This window comes from Harpia harpyja, chromosome 9, assembly GCF_026419915.1.
Source record: "Harpia harpyja isolate bHarHar1 chromosome 9, bHarHar1 primary haplotype, whole genome shotgun sequence".
Lineage (NCBI taxonomy): Eukaryota > Metazoa > Chordata > Aves > Accipitriformes > Accipitridae > Harpia > Harpia harpyja.
In genome coordinates, this window is record NC_068948.1 from 10,941,296 (window position 1) to 10,962,248 (window position 20,953).

The window sequence follows — 20,953 nt, forward strand, 5'->3', positions numbered from 1 at the left end:
CATAAGTACATCTCCTGTGGAGTTCAGTGCTTAGACTACAGATGAACTTAAATATGTACACACAAATGGCATATGCATTTAAAGTAAGGCAGTTATAGCTGAGGTTAAAGCTGATACAATGTTTACTTTTTGTTTGAAAAAATAAATTAACTCTCAGTTGTTTTACTAGGAATGGCCCAATATTCTTCTTACTGACAAAAATAAATGTGACAAGACTTTATCACTTCTATGCTAAAAATATAATCCAGAGTATAACCTCAATTAAAGCTCTGACTTTGCAGAATCAGACCCAGAATGGTGAGTTTGAAGGGGAAGGGGAAGAAATTGTTTAAATAACAGCTCCTGTTTCAAGCTCTTAGTCAATTTTGTCATTAGTAAGAATCACTAATAAAGTAGAATTTGACAGGCTCTTTACATTATTGACTTATGTTTCAAAAAACAGTGTCTAAAATGCATTGTTGTGAAAATAAGTCAGTACCAATTTGAAGAGAAACAATTTATGTGACTCATTCCTAATCAGAATTTTCTGTCTACCTCAGAAGTAATTGGGTTTTTAAAAAAGTTGGCTGCAGTGTTAATGAAACTATTTTCTGATTTTCAGTAATGAAACTAGTTTTGTTCTATTCAAACTGTTTGTTAGGGGGAAAAAAAATGGAATCTATTGACATTTATTGTTTTTCTCTGCAAGCATTTCAGAGTACACAGATGATTTATTTGTCACTTTGCAAGGGAAATAAGAAGTATTGCTGCTTAGATACCTTCATAATCCTTAGACAGAGCATGTACCAGCTCTTCCATTAGCAAAAGGGTAGAGAAATCAAGCTGCCAGGCATCCTGGGGTTAAGCAAGCTCCTGAAAATCTACTGTTATTTTGATCAAAGCCACGTGTGACACATCTGATGGGAATCCAGATGAAACTAATTTGGGTAGATTAGGAAAAAAAGTGCTATGATAAACCATCATCTCAAAGTTACACCAAAATAATGGGGACGATCACATCCAGCATAGAGAGTTTGGCAGTGATGACTTGCCAGTCGCTCGGGTCTTCCCGCATGGCTCAGCATGGACCCAGCTGCTGCCCACACTCTTTGGCCACTGCACTTACGATCTGGCAAGGTGTGCATCTCCCTTTGCCAACTTAAAGCATTAGTTTTATGTACATACTTGTTCTCCTGATCCTCCTGTCTCCTCCTGCTGTTTATGACTTAACTGCAGTGGGACAGCAAAGCTTTTCTTGTTACCTGCAGCAGCGCGAGGGCACTAACAGGATGGGCTGAGTAACCAGCAAGAGAGGGCAGAGGGGGGCCATGCTGTGGCCATGCCTTGGCTACAGGCCCCATGTGGGAATCTCTCCTTCAGCAGCCAGCTTGTAGGGAACGAGGAAAACAGAGGGGTGGGAGATGTCCAGCATGAGGTAATGGGAGCTCATTTATTTCCCCTGCAATTTGGAGGACAAAGCTTCCAGCACTGTAGAAGCTCCCTGTTCTCCATGTTGCCACAGACCGAGGCTAGCAGCAGCACAGCAAGGTGCTGTACACCCTTGCCCTTTCCTTCTCTTTCTCCTCCTGTGCCTTTCCAAAGCTCCCAGGCAGCAGCTGCTCCCCATTCCCATGTTACATTTGTTCCACAGACTTGCTGGAAATTAACTTCTGCCCTGTTCTCTCCTTCCAGTCCAGTGCTGGGAACTGAGCTAATGGCAGGAACCAGAGACTGCTTTAACTTCTGTACTAAAGAAGACAGCCTTGGCATCTGAAACTTGCATGTGCCACAAGAAGATGCTGAAAAGCAACAAAACTGATAAGACAACTGGCAAGTTACTTAGCGACACCGATGAGTGTGTGGAATGAAGCTGGGACAGCAGGGTTTCCAACCATCCAGCCAACCAACCAGGATGTTTTTATCACTGCAGACGGGGCTGATCCACAAAGGAGTGAAGATAACCTGCCACAGGACGCAAAAGCTCTTTACAGGTAGGAAGAAGGTGAAAGAAGAAATGCATCAATTGATAATAAGAAATACGAAAGAAGGTTACAGAATGTAATAGTGTGTCTTCTGCAACTATTGAAGTGTGTCGAACAAAATAAGGGCTCTCTGCTATTTGTACGTTTTGTAAAAACGTTGTGTATTTTTAGCGTTTTGTGGAATGAATGAAGTTTTATGGGCTATTAAATGTTGCTGGCAAATGGTTGTGAGATGTACCAGCAGACTTAAACACACAGGTAATAGTCTCAACTTCCCCTGGATTTATTCTCTTTGCTGATACTTACCTTTCCATAGTAACATTTGAAAGATTTTGCTATAAACTTTTCTTTTGTTTAGGGAAAAAAGTTCACTCTGCCACTTTTTCAGTCTGTATTTATGCCAAACAGTGCATTTTGTAAAGGAAGTGAAAGTGGTATAGTTGTCTGCTTGACAGGCTAAAGGGAAATGTTTTTAACAGCTATAAAAAAAAATCATTGTAAAACACATAGTTTATAAATCAAAGCCACAGAGGGAGATCTTTATCAAAGCACTTTATTGACGTAAACACATCAATCTTAAGCATGGCCAGAAAACTGAAAGAACTTTTTTTCACTAACAGTTCCCAGTGTGTGGTACACATTGCTCCACCCAAGGAGCACAAGAAATATTGCCACTGAATTGTGAAGTTAGTTATTTCATGGACAGTTCAGTTGCATCTTTGGATACAAAGCTGCTGAGCTGCTCTCCTGCCACTCATGAAAGTGGGCGATGAACAGTCTTCAAAAGTTTCAGATTGCTGGTACTAGGCAGCAATGACAGTATGGGAGCAGCTGGGAAGAAGTCTGCTTCCTCCCAGGGAGCAGGACTGTGCGGGCAGGCCCAAGTATGTGCAGTGTGGTGGAACCCGAGATGCACAAACTGTGTTGGTCTGTGGGCTCAAACACATGGCAGGTTACTCTAGTGCACAACACAGCCAGTTGCCCTAGGGAGCTCCTGTTGCAGTGTTTGCAGATTGAGAGTAGTGAATGCCGTTCAGCCACCCCTGGAAGGCTCTGCCCAGAGCCTAGGAATGCAAAACAGATGTCTGCTTCTGGCATTTCTCCTGGAATTGAATGAGGCTGTTTGTATTCAATACAGCTGCTCTCAAGGGTCATAGTTTCTGATGGAATGCATCCTAATACAAAGCATTCCAGAGGCTAAATTTAGGGGTAGCTTTTTGGAAAAATAAGTCTGATAAGAAATATTTGTAACAAATTAAGGTGTTCTTCTCCCGCTTTATCTCCATACAGGAAGAGCCAGCTAACAATCATTAAAACCAGGGAATGGAAGATTTTTGCTAGAACTGCTGGTATGTTATCATTCAGCATGTATCCAAGCTGAGGGAGCCTGTACAGGAAGACCTGTGATCTTCAGCAAAGTAACCGTGGTTTGTCCTTACAGTTGTTTCTATCATCTCATAAATACAACATCCACATCACTTAAAGAAACACACCAGATCTAAAGTAATAGAATTCTCCATCCCTAAGCAGCAGAAGTCAGACCTTTCCTTTGATATCCCACAACGGAGTCCCTTTACTGAAAAGTCATCCCCCAACTATATACTATAAATTTAAACAATCTAACCCCATACTGTTGTTTCTCTGAAAAGGTGAATGGTGCAAAACACACCCCCAGGGTTACTGTGTACAATGTGCTTCATGAGGCAAGTGCCAACATCCCAATAAATTATTTAACACAATTATTATGTAGCAGTGAAAGCCAAGCAGAGAGATTCAACAATGCATAATTTACTGATTCCTCCTCTATTTGGAGTGCAGGTTGAAGCAATCTGTTGGCAGCTTAGTCATCCTTCTGTTTTCCCCTGGCACATATTTGCATTCCTTTCTTCCCCAAAATCTGTGAGGGCAAAATTCATTTTCTATAAAAAAAAACCAGAAAACAAAATCAAACCAGCCAAGCGTGTTGCCTGTGAGCTGCCTGCATGCATTGCCATGGTTGAAGTTTCATTTGTGGTGCAAACGTTGACAATGTCAGAACTAATCAGTTCAGTGATTCAGCAAGAGAGGCAGAGAGGAAAGATAGTATTAACAGCTGGGTCATTCTGCTCCTTTCCCAATATTAATACTACATAAATATTGTGTTTATTTACAGTTTCATTCATACACCCAAGCAAGCGTTGATCATTCAAAGGGGGCTAAGCCAAATAAGCAGATTAAGGCTGCTGCAGTGTTGGCTTTCTGTAGAAGCCCTGTGCAAACTGGGTGCCTCGTTTCTGAAATGGGAAGATATGGATTTGTTTCTGTCCTATTTTGCTATGTGACTTTAGATGTCACACATGGATCACCACTGCCTCAGTTTCCTCAGCTGCTCAACACAGACTAGACTGGACTACTCCAAGAGTAAATACTACTGAAATATAAAGCATTACCATCAAACAGGCGAGCACAATCTACTTTTAAAAAAGTATATTAGTTACTCTCTAGATAACTGATGACAATGAAGGTAATGTTGCATGTGTGCAAGCACCAAAATACCTGACAGGATTTCTTTAGCAGGTTGTTTTTTTCCCCATGTGGTCCACGATTAGAAACATCTTTTACAAAAGTTCAAATTAATTCTGGAATTCTATCTTAATGAATTTTTCTCTTGTCAATTTCTGCCAAAGACAATACTTTAGTAAATGCCACATTTCCCAGATCAGAAGCGTAGGCTAGGTATTATTATTAAATCTCAATACGTTTAAAGCAAAACTTGTCACTTAGCTGTCAAACTTTGCCAGGAAAGTCTTTCAGCAGAGGGTAGCCGGACTGTTCGTACTGAAAACTATGAACAACTCTCTCCTATATTGCGGCAGGTGCATGGAAAAAAACCCCTACCTCAAAGATACTGTATTTCCTACCACAAGTAATGAGTAATTAAAAATAAATCATGTTTTATACAGGTCTAAAGAGCCCTCCATATTTGGCTAATCCAAGTTAATATAATAAAAACCAGGCAGATGCTTCAGAAGTGTTTACACTTAATCGCTAAAATGTGTTACAACTTTGCACACATGAACTTATACAGTTTTTGATGTCTGAAGCTAAAAATTATATTAGCAGCCCCAAACAGTCATATGAATGTAAAGATTTTAACTGCCAATTAGCTTGGTGTACTTGTAAAGTCCAGTGTGCAAAATCCACTTCTAAAATGCAGTTTATAACTAATTTTGGATAGTGAGAAACCAGTTAAAACCAGCTTGAAACAAATCTTTTTAAAGAAAAATCCTACCTATGCGTTGACTAATAACATTTAAAAGTCAATTTTCATAATATTTTTGTAGCTGCCTGTAAGCTAATTTCCCACATACTAGTTTTTGTAGGAGTAATGAAACATTTCTTTAAGAAAATCCGAGTAATTTTATTTTGCTCATAGATATTTGTATAGTGTAACACTAGCATCACCACTTATATACAAAATTAGTTTACACAGCAGAATACCAGCAATTTCCTTATCAGGCAATTATGATCGAGCGGACAAACACTGATTCACCACTTCCAGTAAGTGAGAGTTTTCCAAAGCAGCTGCTACACGTTCTTTATCAGCAAGCTGTTTATTAACTGTGCAGAAAAAAAACACCACAAGAAACCAGTCAAAACAATCGTATACAATGTCTTTTTTAAAGCATTTTAGGTTGAGACACATAATCAGACTGTTGCTATGGTACTCAGGTAGACTAGTAATTCTGCAGATGCTACGTACACTCCGGAGTTGCAGTCTGAAGTCAAAGCTAGCATGTGATCACAAGTTAAACCAGCAAGCTGTTTATGATTCAGCAGCAGGGAGCTACGTGTGTGCAGGTGTAACAGAAGAAGAAATTTCCCCCCAGCCTCTCCCCATTTTCTGAGTCCTCCATAACCCAGGCAAATCAATGACTAGTTGAGAGCACAGGTTGCCCGAGGAGATGTTTAAACTACAGTACAAAACATATCTAAATGTCATTATTACACATTCCTGTTCTGTAACATCCCCCAGAAGCTGATGCCCATAAAGTCCCAGATACTAAACAGCTGCTCTGCAGGTGTGGGAATCTCTCTCCTCTCTTAATTTTCAAGATTAAAAAAAATAATAACCACCACACATCAGAGCACTAAAAATCTTACCTGCATGCTCAGAAGCATGTGTTCCTGGTGTTATATGAACATCCAGCTTAAAAAGCATCACAAAAGAAAAAGGGGACAAGTCAGCAAAACATTGGAAGCTAAAGTTCAAATTCTTTCATAACAAAAATAAGACAATAAGAGGGAAGAAAACATTCTTGCCAATACCAGTTACTGTATAGAGCAGAATAAATTAAGTCTAAAATCACAGAATATTCTGCATTCCCTTTTGCTTAAGCCTCCTTCAGACAGGGGGGTGAGGCACCAACCTCTCTTCCTCCCATGCTGTAGAGCACTACGGGTAACTTCGCTCCACAGCCCCACTCGCTCTTGACATGACTGTCACAGAACCGTAATTCTGCATCCATATTTTAGTCCACTGCCCTCTCTGGTTCCCAGAGTGTTTACACCACCCATGATATGAAAAAAGCTCTAGTTTTTTTTCACTGTAAGTTGGTTAGCTTATTTTCTTGCCTTTTTTTTTTTTTCCGCTTTTCAAACCCAATCCCCCTCTTTTGCTTTCCGGAGTGATCTGATTACTCACCTTAAATCTCTCAGGCAGAGATCGGATCAATTTCACTTTTATGGAGAGGCCGATCAATGTCGCCATGCTGCAGTGAGGAATGGTGGGAGTAAACTCCACTGCCACCGTGCTTTCCGCGTCATTCACCTGTTGAAAACCAAACACTCTGCATGTACGAAACTCACCGGCTTTACCCCACACTAGCTGGAGGCGGTTTTGTGAAATGCAGCTTGAAGCTGGACTTGGCCGCTTACAGTTTTTTTCGCTGACATTTTAAAACACTATGTTTAGCTGCAGTAGACCGCTGTAATAAGCCTCTTTTAATGTCGGGGGGGGAAGTTAGTCAGACGGCAGAGGCAGCCCCGCCCTGCAGCACAGCACGCGTTTACCGAGCGGCAGTCCCGACGGCGGCCCCGGGAGCCCCGGGCGGGCCCGCCGCGCAGGCGGGACGACAGGCACGTCTTAGCGGGGGCCTCACTTTCACTCGCACTTGCTCGACGACATTCAGCTCCTCCAGGGTGAGGGGGTGCTCGGGGTCGTTAATGGAGCGAATGAGATGTGCCGGGTCAAGGAAAGCGGAGCGCAGCGGCACCCACCCGCCCTGCGCCGCCGCCCCAGCGGCCCCGGCCCCCCCGCCCGCCCTTCCCGGCAGGATATCGAAGATCTCCCGGTCGTCGATGGAGTCGGGCAGCTCGTCGTCCTCCTCCCGCGCCGTCACCGGCCGCTCCCCCGAGCGGCGGTAGATGAGCGGGTTGGCGTTCTCCAGCGGCGCCCCGCCGCCCGGGCCCGGGCCCGGGCCCACCATGGCCGCCGCCGCCGCTCAGGCCCTCCCCCGCCTCGGCTGCCGGGCGGGCGCTGCCGGCGGGGCGGAAGGAGCCCGGACGCCGTTCGCCGCCGCACCGGGCGCGGAGGCGGGCACTCGGCGACGGCGGGCGGCGCTGGGGCGGCCCGGTCCGCCCGTTGCCCGTGGCGGGAGTGCTCTCCTGCGGGCGAGGCGCGCAACTGGCCCGATGGGCGGAGAGCGGGCGCGGCGGGGCAGCTCGGGCGGCCTCCAGGGTCGCCTTGGGGGCGGCCGGGAGGAGGCGGGGGCAGCAGCGCGGAGGGCGCGCTGGCGAGGCGGGAGGCGGCGTTCGGGGACGGCTTTAAACTAAAGCCTGGGAGCGCAAACCGAACGGCTTCGCTGGGGTCAGCGACGCTGCGGGGGTCTGTGAGGGACCTCTGAGCGCACGGAGCGCGGTCAAGGACGGGTAGATTAGGGGGCGTGTTACATACCAAGTGCTCTTGATTAAAACGGTTTCTTTCGTCTTCGAGTTAATTTGAAAAGGCAAACCGTATCTAAAAAAACCTGCAAACTTAAAGAAGCCGGAGCGAGAGAGTGTGATGATGACATATATTGGCTTCATACACCCCTTTACAATGGGGTTAAAGCACGTACTGCCGTGTAATCATACTGTATATCATCTGGTTTAGCCTCCTCGCCATATGTTTGATTTCTCTTTGCAAAACATGATTTTGGTTTTTTTTCCATGCCTGCCACGTCAAGTTCCAGTCATGGGTAAGAAGGTGCAAACATGCTCCCCAGGCGGAGGGTGGCAGTTTCCCCGGCAGCTGACAGAAAAGAGGATTTGAAAGTACCTGAGACTTGCTGCTTCAAAAGATGTTGCAACTGGAAGAAAATACTAGTATATTGTGGTTCTGTTGCTCAGCACTGCCTTACAGAAATGGTGGTTACCTCAGGTGTGCTTTTGACTGCAGGGAGTTGGGCCGGATTGGGTTTGCCCCCAGTGGGACTTGTTCTGAAGGTTACTGATATGTTTACACATCTGGTGATATTTTAAATAAGACAAGCAAACTACCTGTGAGCAAAGTTTCCATTTATCTCTGCTTTCATCTTTGCTTTGTGTTATATTCAGTTAATGTATAGATTACGTTGGCATTAAAGTTCACTTCTTAATCTTATCCTTTGTTATCTTAAGTTGGTCTTTCAATTAGTGTATGTTGTTTTGGATAATACATTTTGTTGGTAAGCATCATTTTTCTGGCTGTTTAGGAAGTACAAAGCTGACTGAGCTGACTTACCCTTAGCGGTGAAGATGCTGGCTGATTTTGAAAGTGGGTTTTGGTTGCTTTGTTTTGGTTGCTTTGTTTTGTTTTGTTTTTTAATTGGATAAAGACAGTTCAGTTTGGCAGCACAAGAAGTCCATATTCATTGGATTTCACTGATAGAAAGCGTTCAACTTAAGTAGCCTCATGGAATCCTGCTTTCCCCAATCCTTACACACACAAACAGGTGCACACACCTATTCCCATATGTTGAAGTCTGTCTTCTGGTTTTGGTCTGTCTTTCTAGTCCACCAGAAGAATCTACAAAAATCCCAATGCTATTCACATCGGACTAGAACAAAAATAACTGCAACAGAAAGGATTTTCCAGAAAGATTTGAGGGAAGTATAAAAAATAAAAGGCAAGATATGTTCCACAATGCATATTTGCACAGTTCCAGGTGAAATTCGTGAGAAATTGGCATACTTTCCAAAGTTATCGCAACCTAGAGACTCAGGAACTGTATAAGAAATAGCAAGTAGCTCTGAATTCTCTTGCACTGGAAATCTTGTTTTACCTATCTCATTTGTGACCCTTTTCGTTAAAAAAGAACTGACTTACTCTGACAAACCTGTTTCCCAAGCAGGATGAGCTTACATCGTATATGATCTGTGGTGGAGAAGTTGGCTTCACAGGCTGTATGAGCGTCCACACTGGAGGTGAATTAAGTGAAACCAGTGCAGAGGAGCCTGAAGCGGTATGCTTTGCCAGCGGAATGCTGATGACACCATTTGTCCAGGAGATGTGAAATGAATCAAAGGTGGGAAGGAAAAGACCCATTTTATAGAGGGTGTTTTGCCAGTTGAAGATTGGGAGTTGGTGGAGCAAGCTGGGCTTGTAGGCCCAACTATGAAGGCGGCCTTGAAGCTAATCTGTTTAGGGCCAGTCATCCACACTGTAGTCATGCTTCTACAAACTACAAATTTTTTTAGGACTTTTTCAGCCAGCAGGCAAAAGCTGTCTGTTGGATTGCCAGCCTATTTCCATTGTAGGAAGCTATAGAGAAGGTGAGGTCATGGCCCTTTCCCACTTTTTTGAGGGAAGTACATACCCCATAAGGTGTTGGTAAGTAGACCTTGCTTTCTGACCTCCACTGAAGCTGCTCATACAGAAGAAGCTATAATCTGACCCTCAACTTAAATCTCCCCTTTAATTTTGAAAAATGCAGGAGACCTATTTTTATTCAAGAAGGGATGAAGAACTATTTTGGAGGCTGGAGGCGAGTCCCTGCTGGAAAGCGCATATGGTGTCAGTTATGGTACAGATGTGCTAGCCCTCATTAAAACTTCTGCAAGAATTAACTATATTGATTTTTTTTTTATTGTTATTTCTAGTTATATGTAATCCTTTTTTTTGGCGAGGTTTTTTGTTGTTTTGGGGTTTTTTTTCAAGAATTTAAGTGTCGACAGCTCTGGAACCTCTTCAGAGCTTCACTGTTTTCTCTACTTGTAGGATCAACTCAGATTAACTTTGATTAGACCTTTTATTGTTGTTCACAGATGGTGTTGGGTCATTTTCAGATAATCCATTCTCAGGATCAGGTAATGATTAGGTGCATTACACTAAGGGATTGTATTTACACTCTGTATCAAGTACTCTGAAAGTACTTAATGCAGTGCATGTTCAAAAGGGAATTTAGCCGCGCTCCCTACTCAGAATGCCCTCAGCAAGGACCTTTGTACCATTCTCTTCCGCATAGAACCAGAAAATAATCTAGAGTCCAAACGGGGGTGAAAAATGGCTTCTCAAAGGCAGATTGCTTTGCTTTGTACGTTGTCTTGTAGTATAGCATTCATCACTCGTGGAGCAGAAGGTGAGATGCAAAACCTGTTGTTATTGCCGTTGCAGAAGCAACTGTGCTAACAAGTTGCAGTGCAGTGACTTTCTAAGGGTGTACATCTCTTATACTTCTGTTAGCAAACTGCAAAAGTATCCTAATAAGCTTGATGTAAAAATTACTGGGTTTGTGAGATGAAACTATTTCTGAGATGATTTTATGAAAATAAAACTTTCTTTCTTAAAAGGTAGAAAGCAAAATCATTTCCAGATTATCTAAAAAATATATTTTAAAGATCTTTTTGGATGATAAATTTAGAAAATGTTAATGATTTTGATGGTTGCTGTTTTCTCTGAAATTTGTTTTTAAGCTTTATGCTCTTGCACAGTGACTAAACTAAACTTACCTAGCTCCAGCTGTCATTGGCAGAGCCAGCTATAGGAGCATTTGGCAGGGGGTGTCTGTCATTGCACAAAAGCAAAATGAAAACTGAACAAAATTGAAAGGAATAAGCTGTAATCTTCTAAATTAAAGTCAGTAAAAAATGCTTCATTGAAAAGTCTGTCTGATAATTATGAAGATGCGATTTAAAATATTTTTTTTTATCTTATACGTTACTTAGGACGGAATGGTGCTGAGCCAGAAGTGACTATTGCACTTGGACGGCTCAGAGGGAGACAAACAAATGTGAAGGGGACAGACAGACTTGTAAATGTTTTCCTTGGGATTCCTTTTGCAAAAGCCCCTATTGGATCCTTGAGGTTTTCCCCACCTGAACCACCCGAACCCTGGAATGATGTGAGAGATGCAACTTCTTACCCACCACTGTGAGAGCTGTTCAGTTCATTTGTATATAGGACCTGCTCACGTGTGTCAGTGTTGTCATGTTTTTAGGGTACAGAGGTCTGATTTTTGGTAAGGAGCTTGTATTGACTGGTAGTGAATACGCTGCCGGTACTGAAATATGTCGTAAGAACTGTGGGACTAGGAACCACAGAGAACTCCTGGGAAATTGCTGTCTTTGGAAATTACATTTTCTCGTTATACTGTGCTGAAATAATTCAGCTTTTTAAGTACAAGTATAGAGCTGTGCTTTTACAGGTTGCACCTCTAACTGTATTTAAGTAACACAAAGTTTGAGCACCCTGTGGGAATTCAGTCTGTGGGGCAAAATAAAGCGTGTTTTCTCTATTGTTGCTACATCGTTGCTATTTCAGTTTTATTACTAATAGTCATGCTTCCCTTCTTTTGTGAAGATGTCCTCAAGATCTGTCCATGTTGAAAATAGCTGAAAAAAACTTTAAAGAAAAACACCTCTCATTCCGAACTTCTGAGGACTGCTTGTATCTAAATGTTTACAGCCCTGATGGTTCAAACAAGGACAAGTTACCTGTACGTAAACCCTTTGTACAAACTTGTGTTGTACAAAGTTTGCACCTAATAATGGCTCCTAAGTCACTTAATTGCTCTTGAAAATGTGATGCTGTGTTAGCAAAAATAATACTATTATGTAAAATTCAAAGTCCGCCAACCTAAAATTCAGCTCCCCTTGAGCTTTGGTGATTTGGAGTTCTTAATTCTCTGATGTTGTCTTCCTTTTTCAAATGAAGTCTACCAAGCAATGTATAAAAGTGTGTCTCGCCCTTTTTTCTCTAAGGTAATGGTGTGGATCCATGGAGGCAATTTTATATTTGGTGGTGCTTCTAGGTACGATGGTTCTGCACTATCAGCCTATGAGAACATTGTGGTAGTAATAATTCAGTACAGACTTGGACTCCTTGGATTCTTCAAGTAAGATGACCTATTTCACTTTTTACAAAATACTTCCTATTATGTTTAAAGCATGGGTAGTTTTGTTTTCTAAATCAGCTGAACTTCTATACCAGCTTCCCCACTGTTACAGTGGTTTAAATGTACATAGTTCACTGACATCAGGACTTAAGAACATTAAGAAATGTCCGTAAATTCCATTTGCATTGTCATTTGATTGTAGCCTGCTATCAAATCATAGTTGGGCTTATTTGGTTCTGGACAGGATGTTTGTTCTTGCCTTTACTTCCATCCATTGGTGTGTAAAGCAAAAAATTGTATAGCGTAAAGGCCAGGAATCCATCTGTGTATGGGTGAACAAACAGTAGAGGCAAGTAAGTCAGTGGGGCTTTAGGTCAGTCGGCTATACGGATCTTTCCTTGGCCAAATATGACACTTTGAACAAAATGTAAATTGGTGAGATTTATTTTATTCTGGTATTAGAAGAGCTATTACTCTTCCTGAGAAGTTGGCTTATAATGCTTTTCTTTCAGTACTGGTGATGAACATGCTCGTGGGAACTGGGCATTTTTGGATCAAGTAGCAGCTCTTCGATGGATCCAAGAAAATATTGAACACTTTGGTGGAGATCCAGGATCTGTCACACTCTTTGGTGTATCTGCAGGATCCTGCTCTGTTTTTGCACATGTAGGCATGTAGTATATACACTAGAAAGTAAAGTCTTAAAAAAAAAATCTTCAAAATCTCAATTAGTGTAACATTTCATGCTTAATCTGATTTTTGAAAGTAAGATTAATGGCATGTTGTGCTAAGTCTGGACACTTCCCTTGTGAGCACATCAAAATGTGTAATTCCCTTCTGAATCCAGTAAAGTCAAGCGTAAAGTTATGGCATAAGGACCTTAATGTAGAATAAATACTTTCGGTTCTTCCCTTCTTGGCAGGTTTTATCTCCTTTGTCTAAGGGTCTCTTTCATAAAGCAATATCAGAGAGTGGAATTCTAATCCCCCCTGATAAAGATTTACTTCTTCCAACAGATCTTAAGGTAGGCTCATTTTTTTGCATTTTAAAGCCTTTATAATCTAAAATAGGACATTTCTTATATCTGATAATTTGGTTAAAAGAGAAGAGGGGAAATCTGATTGCATATTATGTAACAAAGTTGATCAAATTTACTCCCATGGCATACCTATAAATGTATAGATTAGCACTAAGTAAATTTTCATTCAAATGGTCTATTTATTTTCAATCTCATTTAGTGTTGGAAATAGATTGTACAGTTATGTGATTATAATACCTGTGCGTTGACTTAGGTATTTTCAGTTATACACATGCCAAGCTAGGCATATGTCCATTTTCCTGCACACTGTAACTTATATAGTAACTAAGAAATTTATTACGGAAAGTTTAACTAGAATCCAGAAGAGGCATTCAGTTTTTATTCAGCTGTGGTCTTTTATGGAGGACCTTTATTTGAAGTAAATTAATAATAAATAAAAACCCCCAAACTTTAAAATTAAATTCCTCTGTGTAAGTACTTTTTCATTTCTCCTCCTGAAACGTCACATAGTAATAATGTAAATCTCATAAGTTGATTTTCTGAATTTTCTTGCCTTATTGGATTTATGTTACAACCTCATATTATCTCTACAGCAAGGTTTGTTGTAGAACAGTGAATGGAAATATAGGAAGAAAGAGAAGTATACCAGAATGATTTCACTTTATGATCAAACTGTAGTATATCTAGTAAAATAAAATACTTTAAGTCCTATCAAGCTCACCTAAATCTGCCCTTAAATAAAACTATTAACAGTACCGTGTATAATAATTTTCTGTTTATAAATTCCTTAAAGACCACCTTGTAGCTAACAGTTTTTATCTTTGTTAATAATTTTCAGAAAATGGCAAGTATATTTAAGTGTGAGACGAGCAGTTCACTCTCACTGATAAACTGCTTAAGGAACCAGGAAGCAGATGATATAGTCTTTAACAGTACGGTAGGTAAAAGTTTACTTAGTAACAGATTTTTTTAACAGCACGCTTATAAAACTTTAGCTCAGCCTCTGACCAGAGGTCATTGTTGGCCTGTTCCAAAGCTGATTTTTCTTAACTTTTGTCAAAATACCCCCTAAATATTGAAATAATTTCTCATCAGAATTTTCAGTGAAGTGTCACAGCACGTGTAAAGTTGTGAGCAAGACTCAAGCGTACATATGTTTTAATGTCAGTTAGAAGCAGCCCAGGATCAGGAAACCATTACATTACTCCATACCATGATCCAACCAGGCTTGCATTTTATAGTCTTGTGCCAAACTGTAATTTTATGTTACAGTGGCTGTCGATACTCAGATTTCTTAAAGCCCTTTTTTGCCCTTGGAACATTAAATGTGGACATTTTATTATATGAATTGAAGGAAAAATGGAAAATACTATTAACAAGTAATTTGATCTTTTTTTTCTCCTCCTTCAGGAAATCCCATTTCTACCCTTAGTTTTGGATGGAGTATTTCTTCATAAGTCACCCAAAGAGATATTGGCTGGAAGAGAGTTTAATGCAGTCCCATTTATGATAGGAGTCACCAACAATGAATTTGGCTGGAATATTAGATCTGTAATTTAATGGCTATTCTTCATTTTTTTGAATGTTTGTGTTAACTGATGCAGGCAACTCTGAGACAGTATTTGCTGGTAGGATACCTTTTAAGTATCGTCAAAAGGCTTTGCATTGTTGGAAATATATACAAGGTAAACTTTGCTTGTGTTATGATTCTGTAATGACCCAGAACCAGTTGGTCACAAAACAGTGACACAAGCTTCATCCTGCAAGTTAAACTACATGGTTATCTTTGGAATATCAATTTTATACAGTATTTGCTTATCCTAAAATTTTAATCCCTCATCCAGGCAGAGAGAGGAAAAAGAATGCAACAGTCAAGGGCTTATTACTGAAAGAAAAATGAAACCAATCCTTTCCCCCACAACACGCAGTGTTCAGGATTGGTACATAGGCTGTTTAAAAATGTGACGTTGATCACCTTAAACAGCTTACCCTGTATGTCAATATGAACTCTGACTGCTGGTTATATCATTGCCCCTGTGTTCCTTGTTACCATGCAGAAAGTTCTACCATTTGAAAATCTCATCTGGGGACAGTGTGTGGAGATAATGCAGGTGTCCAACCCATTCTCAGTGCATAAATCCTTTCTCATATGAATTCCGTGGGTAACTCCAAAAAATAAGCAATTGCTGTACAGTGCACAAAACTACAGGAGGTGGATTTTTGTCCTCTCTCTTCCTTGTCCTCTTTTCTTCGTTTCCTAAGTATTGATGTTCATCTACGTAGTACAAAGCATTTGTCTGAATCTACGTAGTAACTGTGTGTCTCTGGGAGTGTGCTGGTACTGAGTCCAAGAAGAAAAATGTATAGTGAAATCTGTTCTAATTAATTTTGCAGACAGAAGAGTCATTTTATGTAATGCTCTAAAAGAGGAGCATTGCCTTATTTTTACTTCAGAGGGTTCAAACAATTGGACTAGAGACAGAGAGGCTGCCAGTGACTTTTAAGATCTCCCCTACCAGAGGGAAAATAAGCCTTTGCGACAGAAGCAGCATTTTGCTACAGTTCTGCCCTAATGCTTTCTAGTCTTACAAGTTTCTTAACAATGTGTGTTGATTTAAGGATAAACTACTTAGTATGAGTGGTTTATGTAGAAACCTGCACCAAGGAAACATTTACTGCAGTAAATGCAAGCTTTTCAAGACAGCTGCAGCATCATACTGCATTTTTGCATGTGATACAATGCTTCAAAAATAAACACCAGTAGTAAGAATAAAGTGGAATAATGTAGTTCCAATATTAAAAATATTGGAGAAGTTGAATGGCACTAATATTCTTTTTTTTTCTGTGCAGACATCAAAAATACCAGGTTTGAAGGAAATAGGAGATAAAAAATCAATCACTTCAACTTTAGAGTTTTTACTACCAATGATGGTAAGTGAAATTTGTTTTTAATGCACATAACAGATTTGTGAAGTTTGGTGTTCTCTAATTTCCTGCTTGAGTCATAGTCTTACTAAGACTTGAGGTCATGTTATGCTTTGGGGAGAGTCCCAGCAAAGTTGACAGAACTACGGTGTATGGAGTTACACAGAAATAGGATTGAGTCAGGCTGGGGATTTGGGGAAATACCTTTTTCCTTCTAGACGTCTGAACCAACATTTTTGTCTTACATATTTGTATGTAGGATTACTGTAATAGTGTCCCTAATCTTATGGTATCTGATGGCTAATCTCCTGGTTGATGGGTTTCAAGGCAGGATTTTTCAGTATGTTTATGTTAAATGTAACTTTTAAAGTAGTTACTTTGCACTCAGAGTTTTGAAATGTATCTTTCAAGCAGCAAATTCTAACCCTAAAAAACATAAGCTGTGTTTAGAGATCCCATTGGTCTTGCCCTGTAGTCTAATAGTCCATAAATCTTTAAGGACTCACAGAATTTACTTTTGTTATTCCCATCTCTTTTCTCCCGAAGAAAACAGAAGCCAAAGGTATTATCAGGAGAAGTTGCTGGATCCTTGTTGATTCCTGTAGAGTTTTAACCCATATAAATCTGTTGCAAATTTGACCTGAGGTGGTTTCTTTGGGTTGGTGGGTTTGGGTTGTTTTTTTTTTTTTTGGGGGGGGGGGGGGGGGGGGGGGCGTTCCCCCCAAAAAAGTCTGAATAGGTTTTATTTGTCATCGTGATTTCCCATCAACATGGGTGCTACCCTGGACCTTTGTGACTTTGTGGAAACTCTGAAGTTTAAAAGATGACATTTTTAGTTGCTAATTCAGAGTGTGTTAATTTTTCTGTTTGTTTCTTGTTTCCCCTTCTTCTCTTAGGATGTACCATCAGAGTTTCTGCCTGTGATAGTGGATGAGTATCTAGGGAACACAGATGATCCTGCTGAGCTACGGGACCGATTTTTGGATTTGCTAGGGGATGTAGGAATTGTTATGCCATCCATTAAAGCATTGAATTATCACAGGGGTGAGCTAATGAACAACAGTAGGTGTTCAAACCTCTTATGACATGCTGGATCAAATGATGTAGACACAAATCCTGTCATGTGTAGAGAGCCCTTCTTGAGATTCCTACTGAGAACTTGAGGGTGAAAAGTGACATAGGTCTGCAGGATTGTGTGAAGCGAGTGTATGTACTCCTTTATCTTTGTACTACTGTCTTGCACTTGTGCTCATAGTCACAATATATTGAGAGCAGAGCACAATAACACAGGTAAATGTTTGCTAACTGAAGTATACAGGCTTAAAAATTAAAACATATTAAAGCAACCTGGAATTTGTCCTTTGGCCCACTGCGACTTGGGAAGTCAGCAGCTCTGTAGCCTGGAGATTTTCTGGTATTTAAGTGCAGACAAGCCATGCCAAAATACCCAGAACTGGAAAATAATTTGATGTTATCATGTTTTCTGTAAGTTTTCCTGGGGTGAATTTTTCAATTTTTTGTGTAAGTGCTGTGAGTTCTTAGTTTTGAATTAAAAATAAAAATACATATTGGAATGTAACATTTCATTAAAAATGTGCCCAGTATAAAGCTTTGGGTATATTTAAAGTAATATTTTAAACAGCTGATGTAATCTGTAACTTATGCATCTCTTCTTTAACTCTCTAAATGTTACGTCTGCTAGAGTCTGGAGCTCCTGTCTACTTCTTTGAATATCAGCATCGGCCCACTTCATACTGGGATAATAAACCAGAGTATGTGAAAGCTGATCATGGAGATGAAGTTGGCTTTGTCTTTGGAGGACCATATCTGGCCGGTGATATTCAGCTACGTAGTAAGGAGTAGAACATTCAATGTTGACTTATAAATTACTCTCATAACACTGGCATTATTCTATTCAGTAGTGCTACTTCCATTTTAATCAGACTAAAGTGCATTTATTAACAGTGAGACCAAAGTATAACCCTTTCTCCTGTTAGAATTTAACACTAAACTTACTCTTCTTCTCCATTCTCTATCATGTACAGTTTACTGTTTCCGAAACACAGTAAGTTACATGTGTTGTCAACAATTTAGCAAATCAGACATTTGCAAGAAAACATCACTGTTGTTATACCAGCACTGTTCATGAATTTGCCAGATAGCTTTGGCTGAAAAATAAATTGAAGGAAAGGTCAATTAAACTTGCAGGGGATTAGCAGAGTGCTTGGGAAGCAGGAAATCTAGGCTCTTCTTTTCCTAAGGAATTTAAGCTAATGTCTCCTTCTTTCCAGGAAATCCCATGGGCTGTCAGGCTCCATAGAGTGGCAGACTCGGTCTCTTTTGCAGATAGTGTTCCCATTGTGTTGATTAGAGCAAGGCTTGGAACTCCAGTGTTTAATTTTCTGTGTGAAGATCTAATGGTTAGGTTAAAGACTGTTTTCTCCCATGACTCAATATTTCAACATTTTATTCAAAATGGAACTGATCCATTGATGAAGGATTAAGGGTGTACTCCCAAAATTGCCTTTGCCTTGTCAGTTTGGACATGCTCATAGGATTCTGGAAGTTCTGGTTCCTTCAGGCAGAATCCCACGTTGCTATAGTCCAAATTAACGTGCCAGTCATTGAACAGTTAGATACAGGATGCCACATCCTCAGGAATATTATGAATGCAGCAATTTGCTTTAATTGCATATGCCTAAAACAATAATACTCAGGATGGAGTATTTTCTTTCCCATTAAACAAATTAGGAGCAGTTCTTATTTTGACAAACACAGAAATTCTACTTATTTTAAGTGAATTCACCATTTTTTCTGCTTTTATTTTTGTCATTTGCACAGTAGTTCATGGTCTGTTTCAAAGCCTACATAAATGAAAGCATTTCCTTTTACTCCCTTGAACTTTGGAGCAATCCAGCTATGTTGTAAAAGCATTTGTTAATCTGTTACTAGAGCCTTTTGATTTTGCTTGTATTTTATATTTATTTTTTTACTTATGTTATCCTACACTAGAAAACACTCTACAGTTCTTTTTCTATTTGCCTGAATTTACTAAGAGCATTAAAATAGCAAATATTTTTCTTGATGTATTGAGATGCATTTATAATAACACACTGTCACTAAAATTATTTTCATCTAGCTGATACAGTGGGCATATGTGTAACTACATTTAAGTGAATATTCTTGAAGTGTTGAGACGTGGAACGACATCATCTTGTATCAGAATGAAGAAATCTTTGCCTCGTCATGCTCTGAATAATAGGGAGAATTTCAGTCCCACAAAGCTAGAATGAGATCTGTGAAACTAAACCATGTGGCCCATTCCTTGAGTTGTAATGGGACTCAGGACACATGGGTTCTTTTTTTGGTTCTGCTTCTGGTTTCCTGAAAAGCTACAGACAAATCACCTTATTTCCTTGTACCCCCATTCCCCAATTTGTAGAATAAGGATAATTATGCTAATCTCATTCATAAATAGTGCTGAAATCTTCTTGTCGTGATTGCTGTATTACTAACATAGTGCAGGTGTGGTGCCTCTGTTGTAATCAGTAAGTTGTTACAACATACTCACAGACTGAAATGCTGCTTCTGTAGTAGCAATGTTTTGTCTTCTGCCACACATAATAATTATTTTGTGTCTCAGGTGAAGTTACAGAGGAAGAAAAGAACCTTAGTAGAATTCTAATGAAGTACTGGACTAACTTTGCTCGAAATGGGTAAGAATCATGAGATTCATGACACATATTACTGGTTTGTACTGACTGCATCATGAGTTAGCTGTTCTGTTGATTCAATCTTAACTTCTGTGATTTAATTCCCCTGTGACTGAAAAGGGCATTCACTCTTTCTTTTTTGTTGTTTACAGAAATCCTAACGGAGAGGGTTTGGTTGAATGGCCATCTTACAACCTAAATGAAGAATACTTACAGATAAATCTAAAACAAAAGAAAGCCAGAAAGTTGAAAGAAAAGAAGGTAGATTTCTGGCGAAAGGTGATGTTTGAAAAGACAAATAAGAAAAGAACAGAAAACAAGAAGGTTAATTCAGAGTTATAATTTACAATCTAAGCATGCACATAATATGCAAACTATTAGGATAGTAAAAGAAATTACTTAAAGTAATTTTGAGGATAAACTTATGTTTCCTTTCACCTTTTCTTCACAGTTGTCATATTTGCAATTATTCACTGTAATAATTCCAATTGATCTATTTCTCCTTTGTGATCATTTACTTTTTCCTGGATTTGTGTCTACAGCGGAAGCCTCACTTATTAAATATAGGTACCAGATTTCCCCACTGCTCAGGTTTTTCTGTTGCTTCCCCATGACTGAAGACAGAATGTGGCAGCAACATTGTTTTAATAAAGTGAAATCAATAAAGACACAATTTGCAAGTAAAACTGTCTTTTGATGTCAAGTGTATCAGCAATGGTACAGAAGTTTTGGTCTGATTTAGCTACAGAAATATCCTCTGTGAAAAAAAAAACAACTAAAGAATGTTCTGCTTTGTAAGTTGGTTTTACAACAGAGATGGTATATTTCTGACTGTTCCAATACATAATCTGTAACAGTAGTGCTGGAATTAAGACTTCTCTCAAATGTTAAAAAAGGGAGAAGCTGTCTCCACTACCCACGCTTTTTTCCTTTCAAATTTAGCAATAACTCCCCTAGAAGGATCAGTGTTGGCAACATTAT

General features: G+C 39.9%; 2 protein-coding genes across 5 annotated transcripts; one reads left to right on the forward strand and one right to left on the reverse strand.

Moving 5' to 3' along the window:
• Positions 1-2,498: 2,498 nt before the first annotated feature.
• CIAO2B (cytosolic iron-sulfur assembly component 2B) lies at positions 2,499-7,632 on the reverse strand. Of its 2 annotated transcripts, XR_008236607.1 has the most exons (6): positions 7,280-7,632; positions 7,103-7,180; positions 6,646-6,771; positions 6,105-6,150; positions 4,497-5,561; positions 2,499-3,858 (listed from the first exon to the last, which is right to left on the reverse strand). XR_008236607.1 is itself a non-coding variant. In XM_052796568.1 (5 exons), exons 1-5 carry the CDS (start codon positions 7,427-7,429, stop codon positions 5,464-5,466), a joined length of 498 nt encoding a protein of 165 aa, XP_052652528.1. In that variant the 5' UTR covers positions 7,430-7,632; the 3' UTR covers positions 2,499-5,463. The 2 variants fall into 2 exon arrangements, 1 of the variants encoding a protein (XP_052652528.1); XM_052796568.1 differs by having other exon boundaries at positions 2,499-5,561.
• Positions 7,633-7,850: 218 nt separating this feature from the next.
• On the forward strand, positions 7,851-20,658 carry LOC128145834 (fatty acyl-CoA hydrolase precursor, medium chain-like). 3 transcript variants are annotated; one of them, XM_052796565.1, is made up of 14 exons: positions 7,851-8,361; positions 10,227-10,268; positions 11,127-11,331; positions 11,761-11,896; positions 12,162-12,295; positions 12,808-12,961; positions 13,218-13,319; positions 14,173-14,271; positions 14,745-14,885; positions 16,185-16,265; positions 17,156-17,303; positions 17,962-18,111; positions 19,903-19,975; positions 20,125-20,658. In XM_052796565.1, the coding sequence occupies exons 1-14, from the start codon at positions 8,196-8,198 to the stop codon at positions 20,312-20,314; spliced, it is 1,821 nt and encodes a 606-aa protein (XP_052652525.1). In that variant the 5' UTR covers positions 7,851-8,195; the 3' UTR covers positions 20,315-20,658. The 3 variants fall into 3 exon arrangements, with proteins under 3 accessions (XP_052652525.1, XP_052652527.1, XP_052652526.1); XM_052796567.1 differs by having other exon boundaries at positions 7,852-9,487; XM_052796566.1 differs by lacking the exons at positions 7,851-8,361; positions 10,227-10,268 and adding an exon at positions 10,348-10,540.
• Positions 20,659-20,953: the final 295 nt, after the last annotated feature.

Excerpts from the sequence above, each read along its gene's own strand:
- CIAO2B (XM_052796568.1), bottom strand. The coding sequence starts at position 7,429 with ATGGTGGGCCCGGGCCCGGGCCCGGGCGGCGGGGCGCCGCTGGAGAAC. Across the intron at positions 6,772-7,102 it reads TCGAGCAAGTGCGAGTGAAA|GTGAATGACGCGGAAAGCAC; the intron begins GTGAGGCCCCCG and ends GGTTTTCAACAG. Across the intron at positions 5,562-6,104 it reads ACATGCTTCTGAGCATGCAG|TTAATAAACAGCTTGCTGAT; the intron begins GTAAGATTTTTA and ends TTTTCTGCACAG.
- LOC128145834 (XM_052796565.1), top strand. The coding sequence starts at position 8,196 with ATGCTCCCCAGGCGGAGGGTGGCAGTTTCCCCGGCAGCTGACAGAAAA. Across the intron at positions 14,886-16,184 it reads TTGGCTGGAATATTAGATCT|ACATCAAAAATACCAGGTTT; the intron begins GTAATTTAATGG and ends TTTTCTGTGCAG. Across the intron at positions 19,976-20,124 it reads ACTAACTTTGCTCGAAATGG|AAATCCTAACGGAGAGGGTT; the intron begins GTAAGAATCATG and ends TGTTGTTTACAG.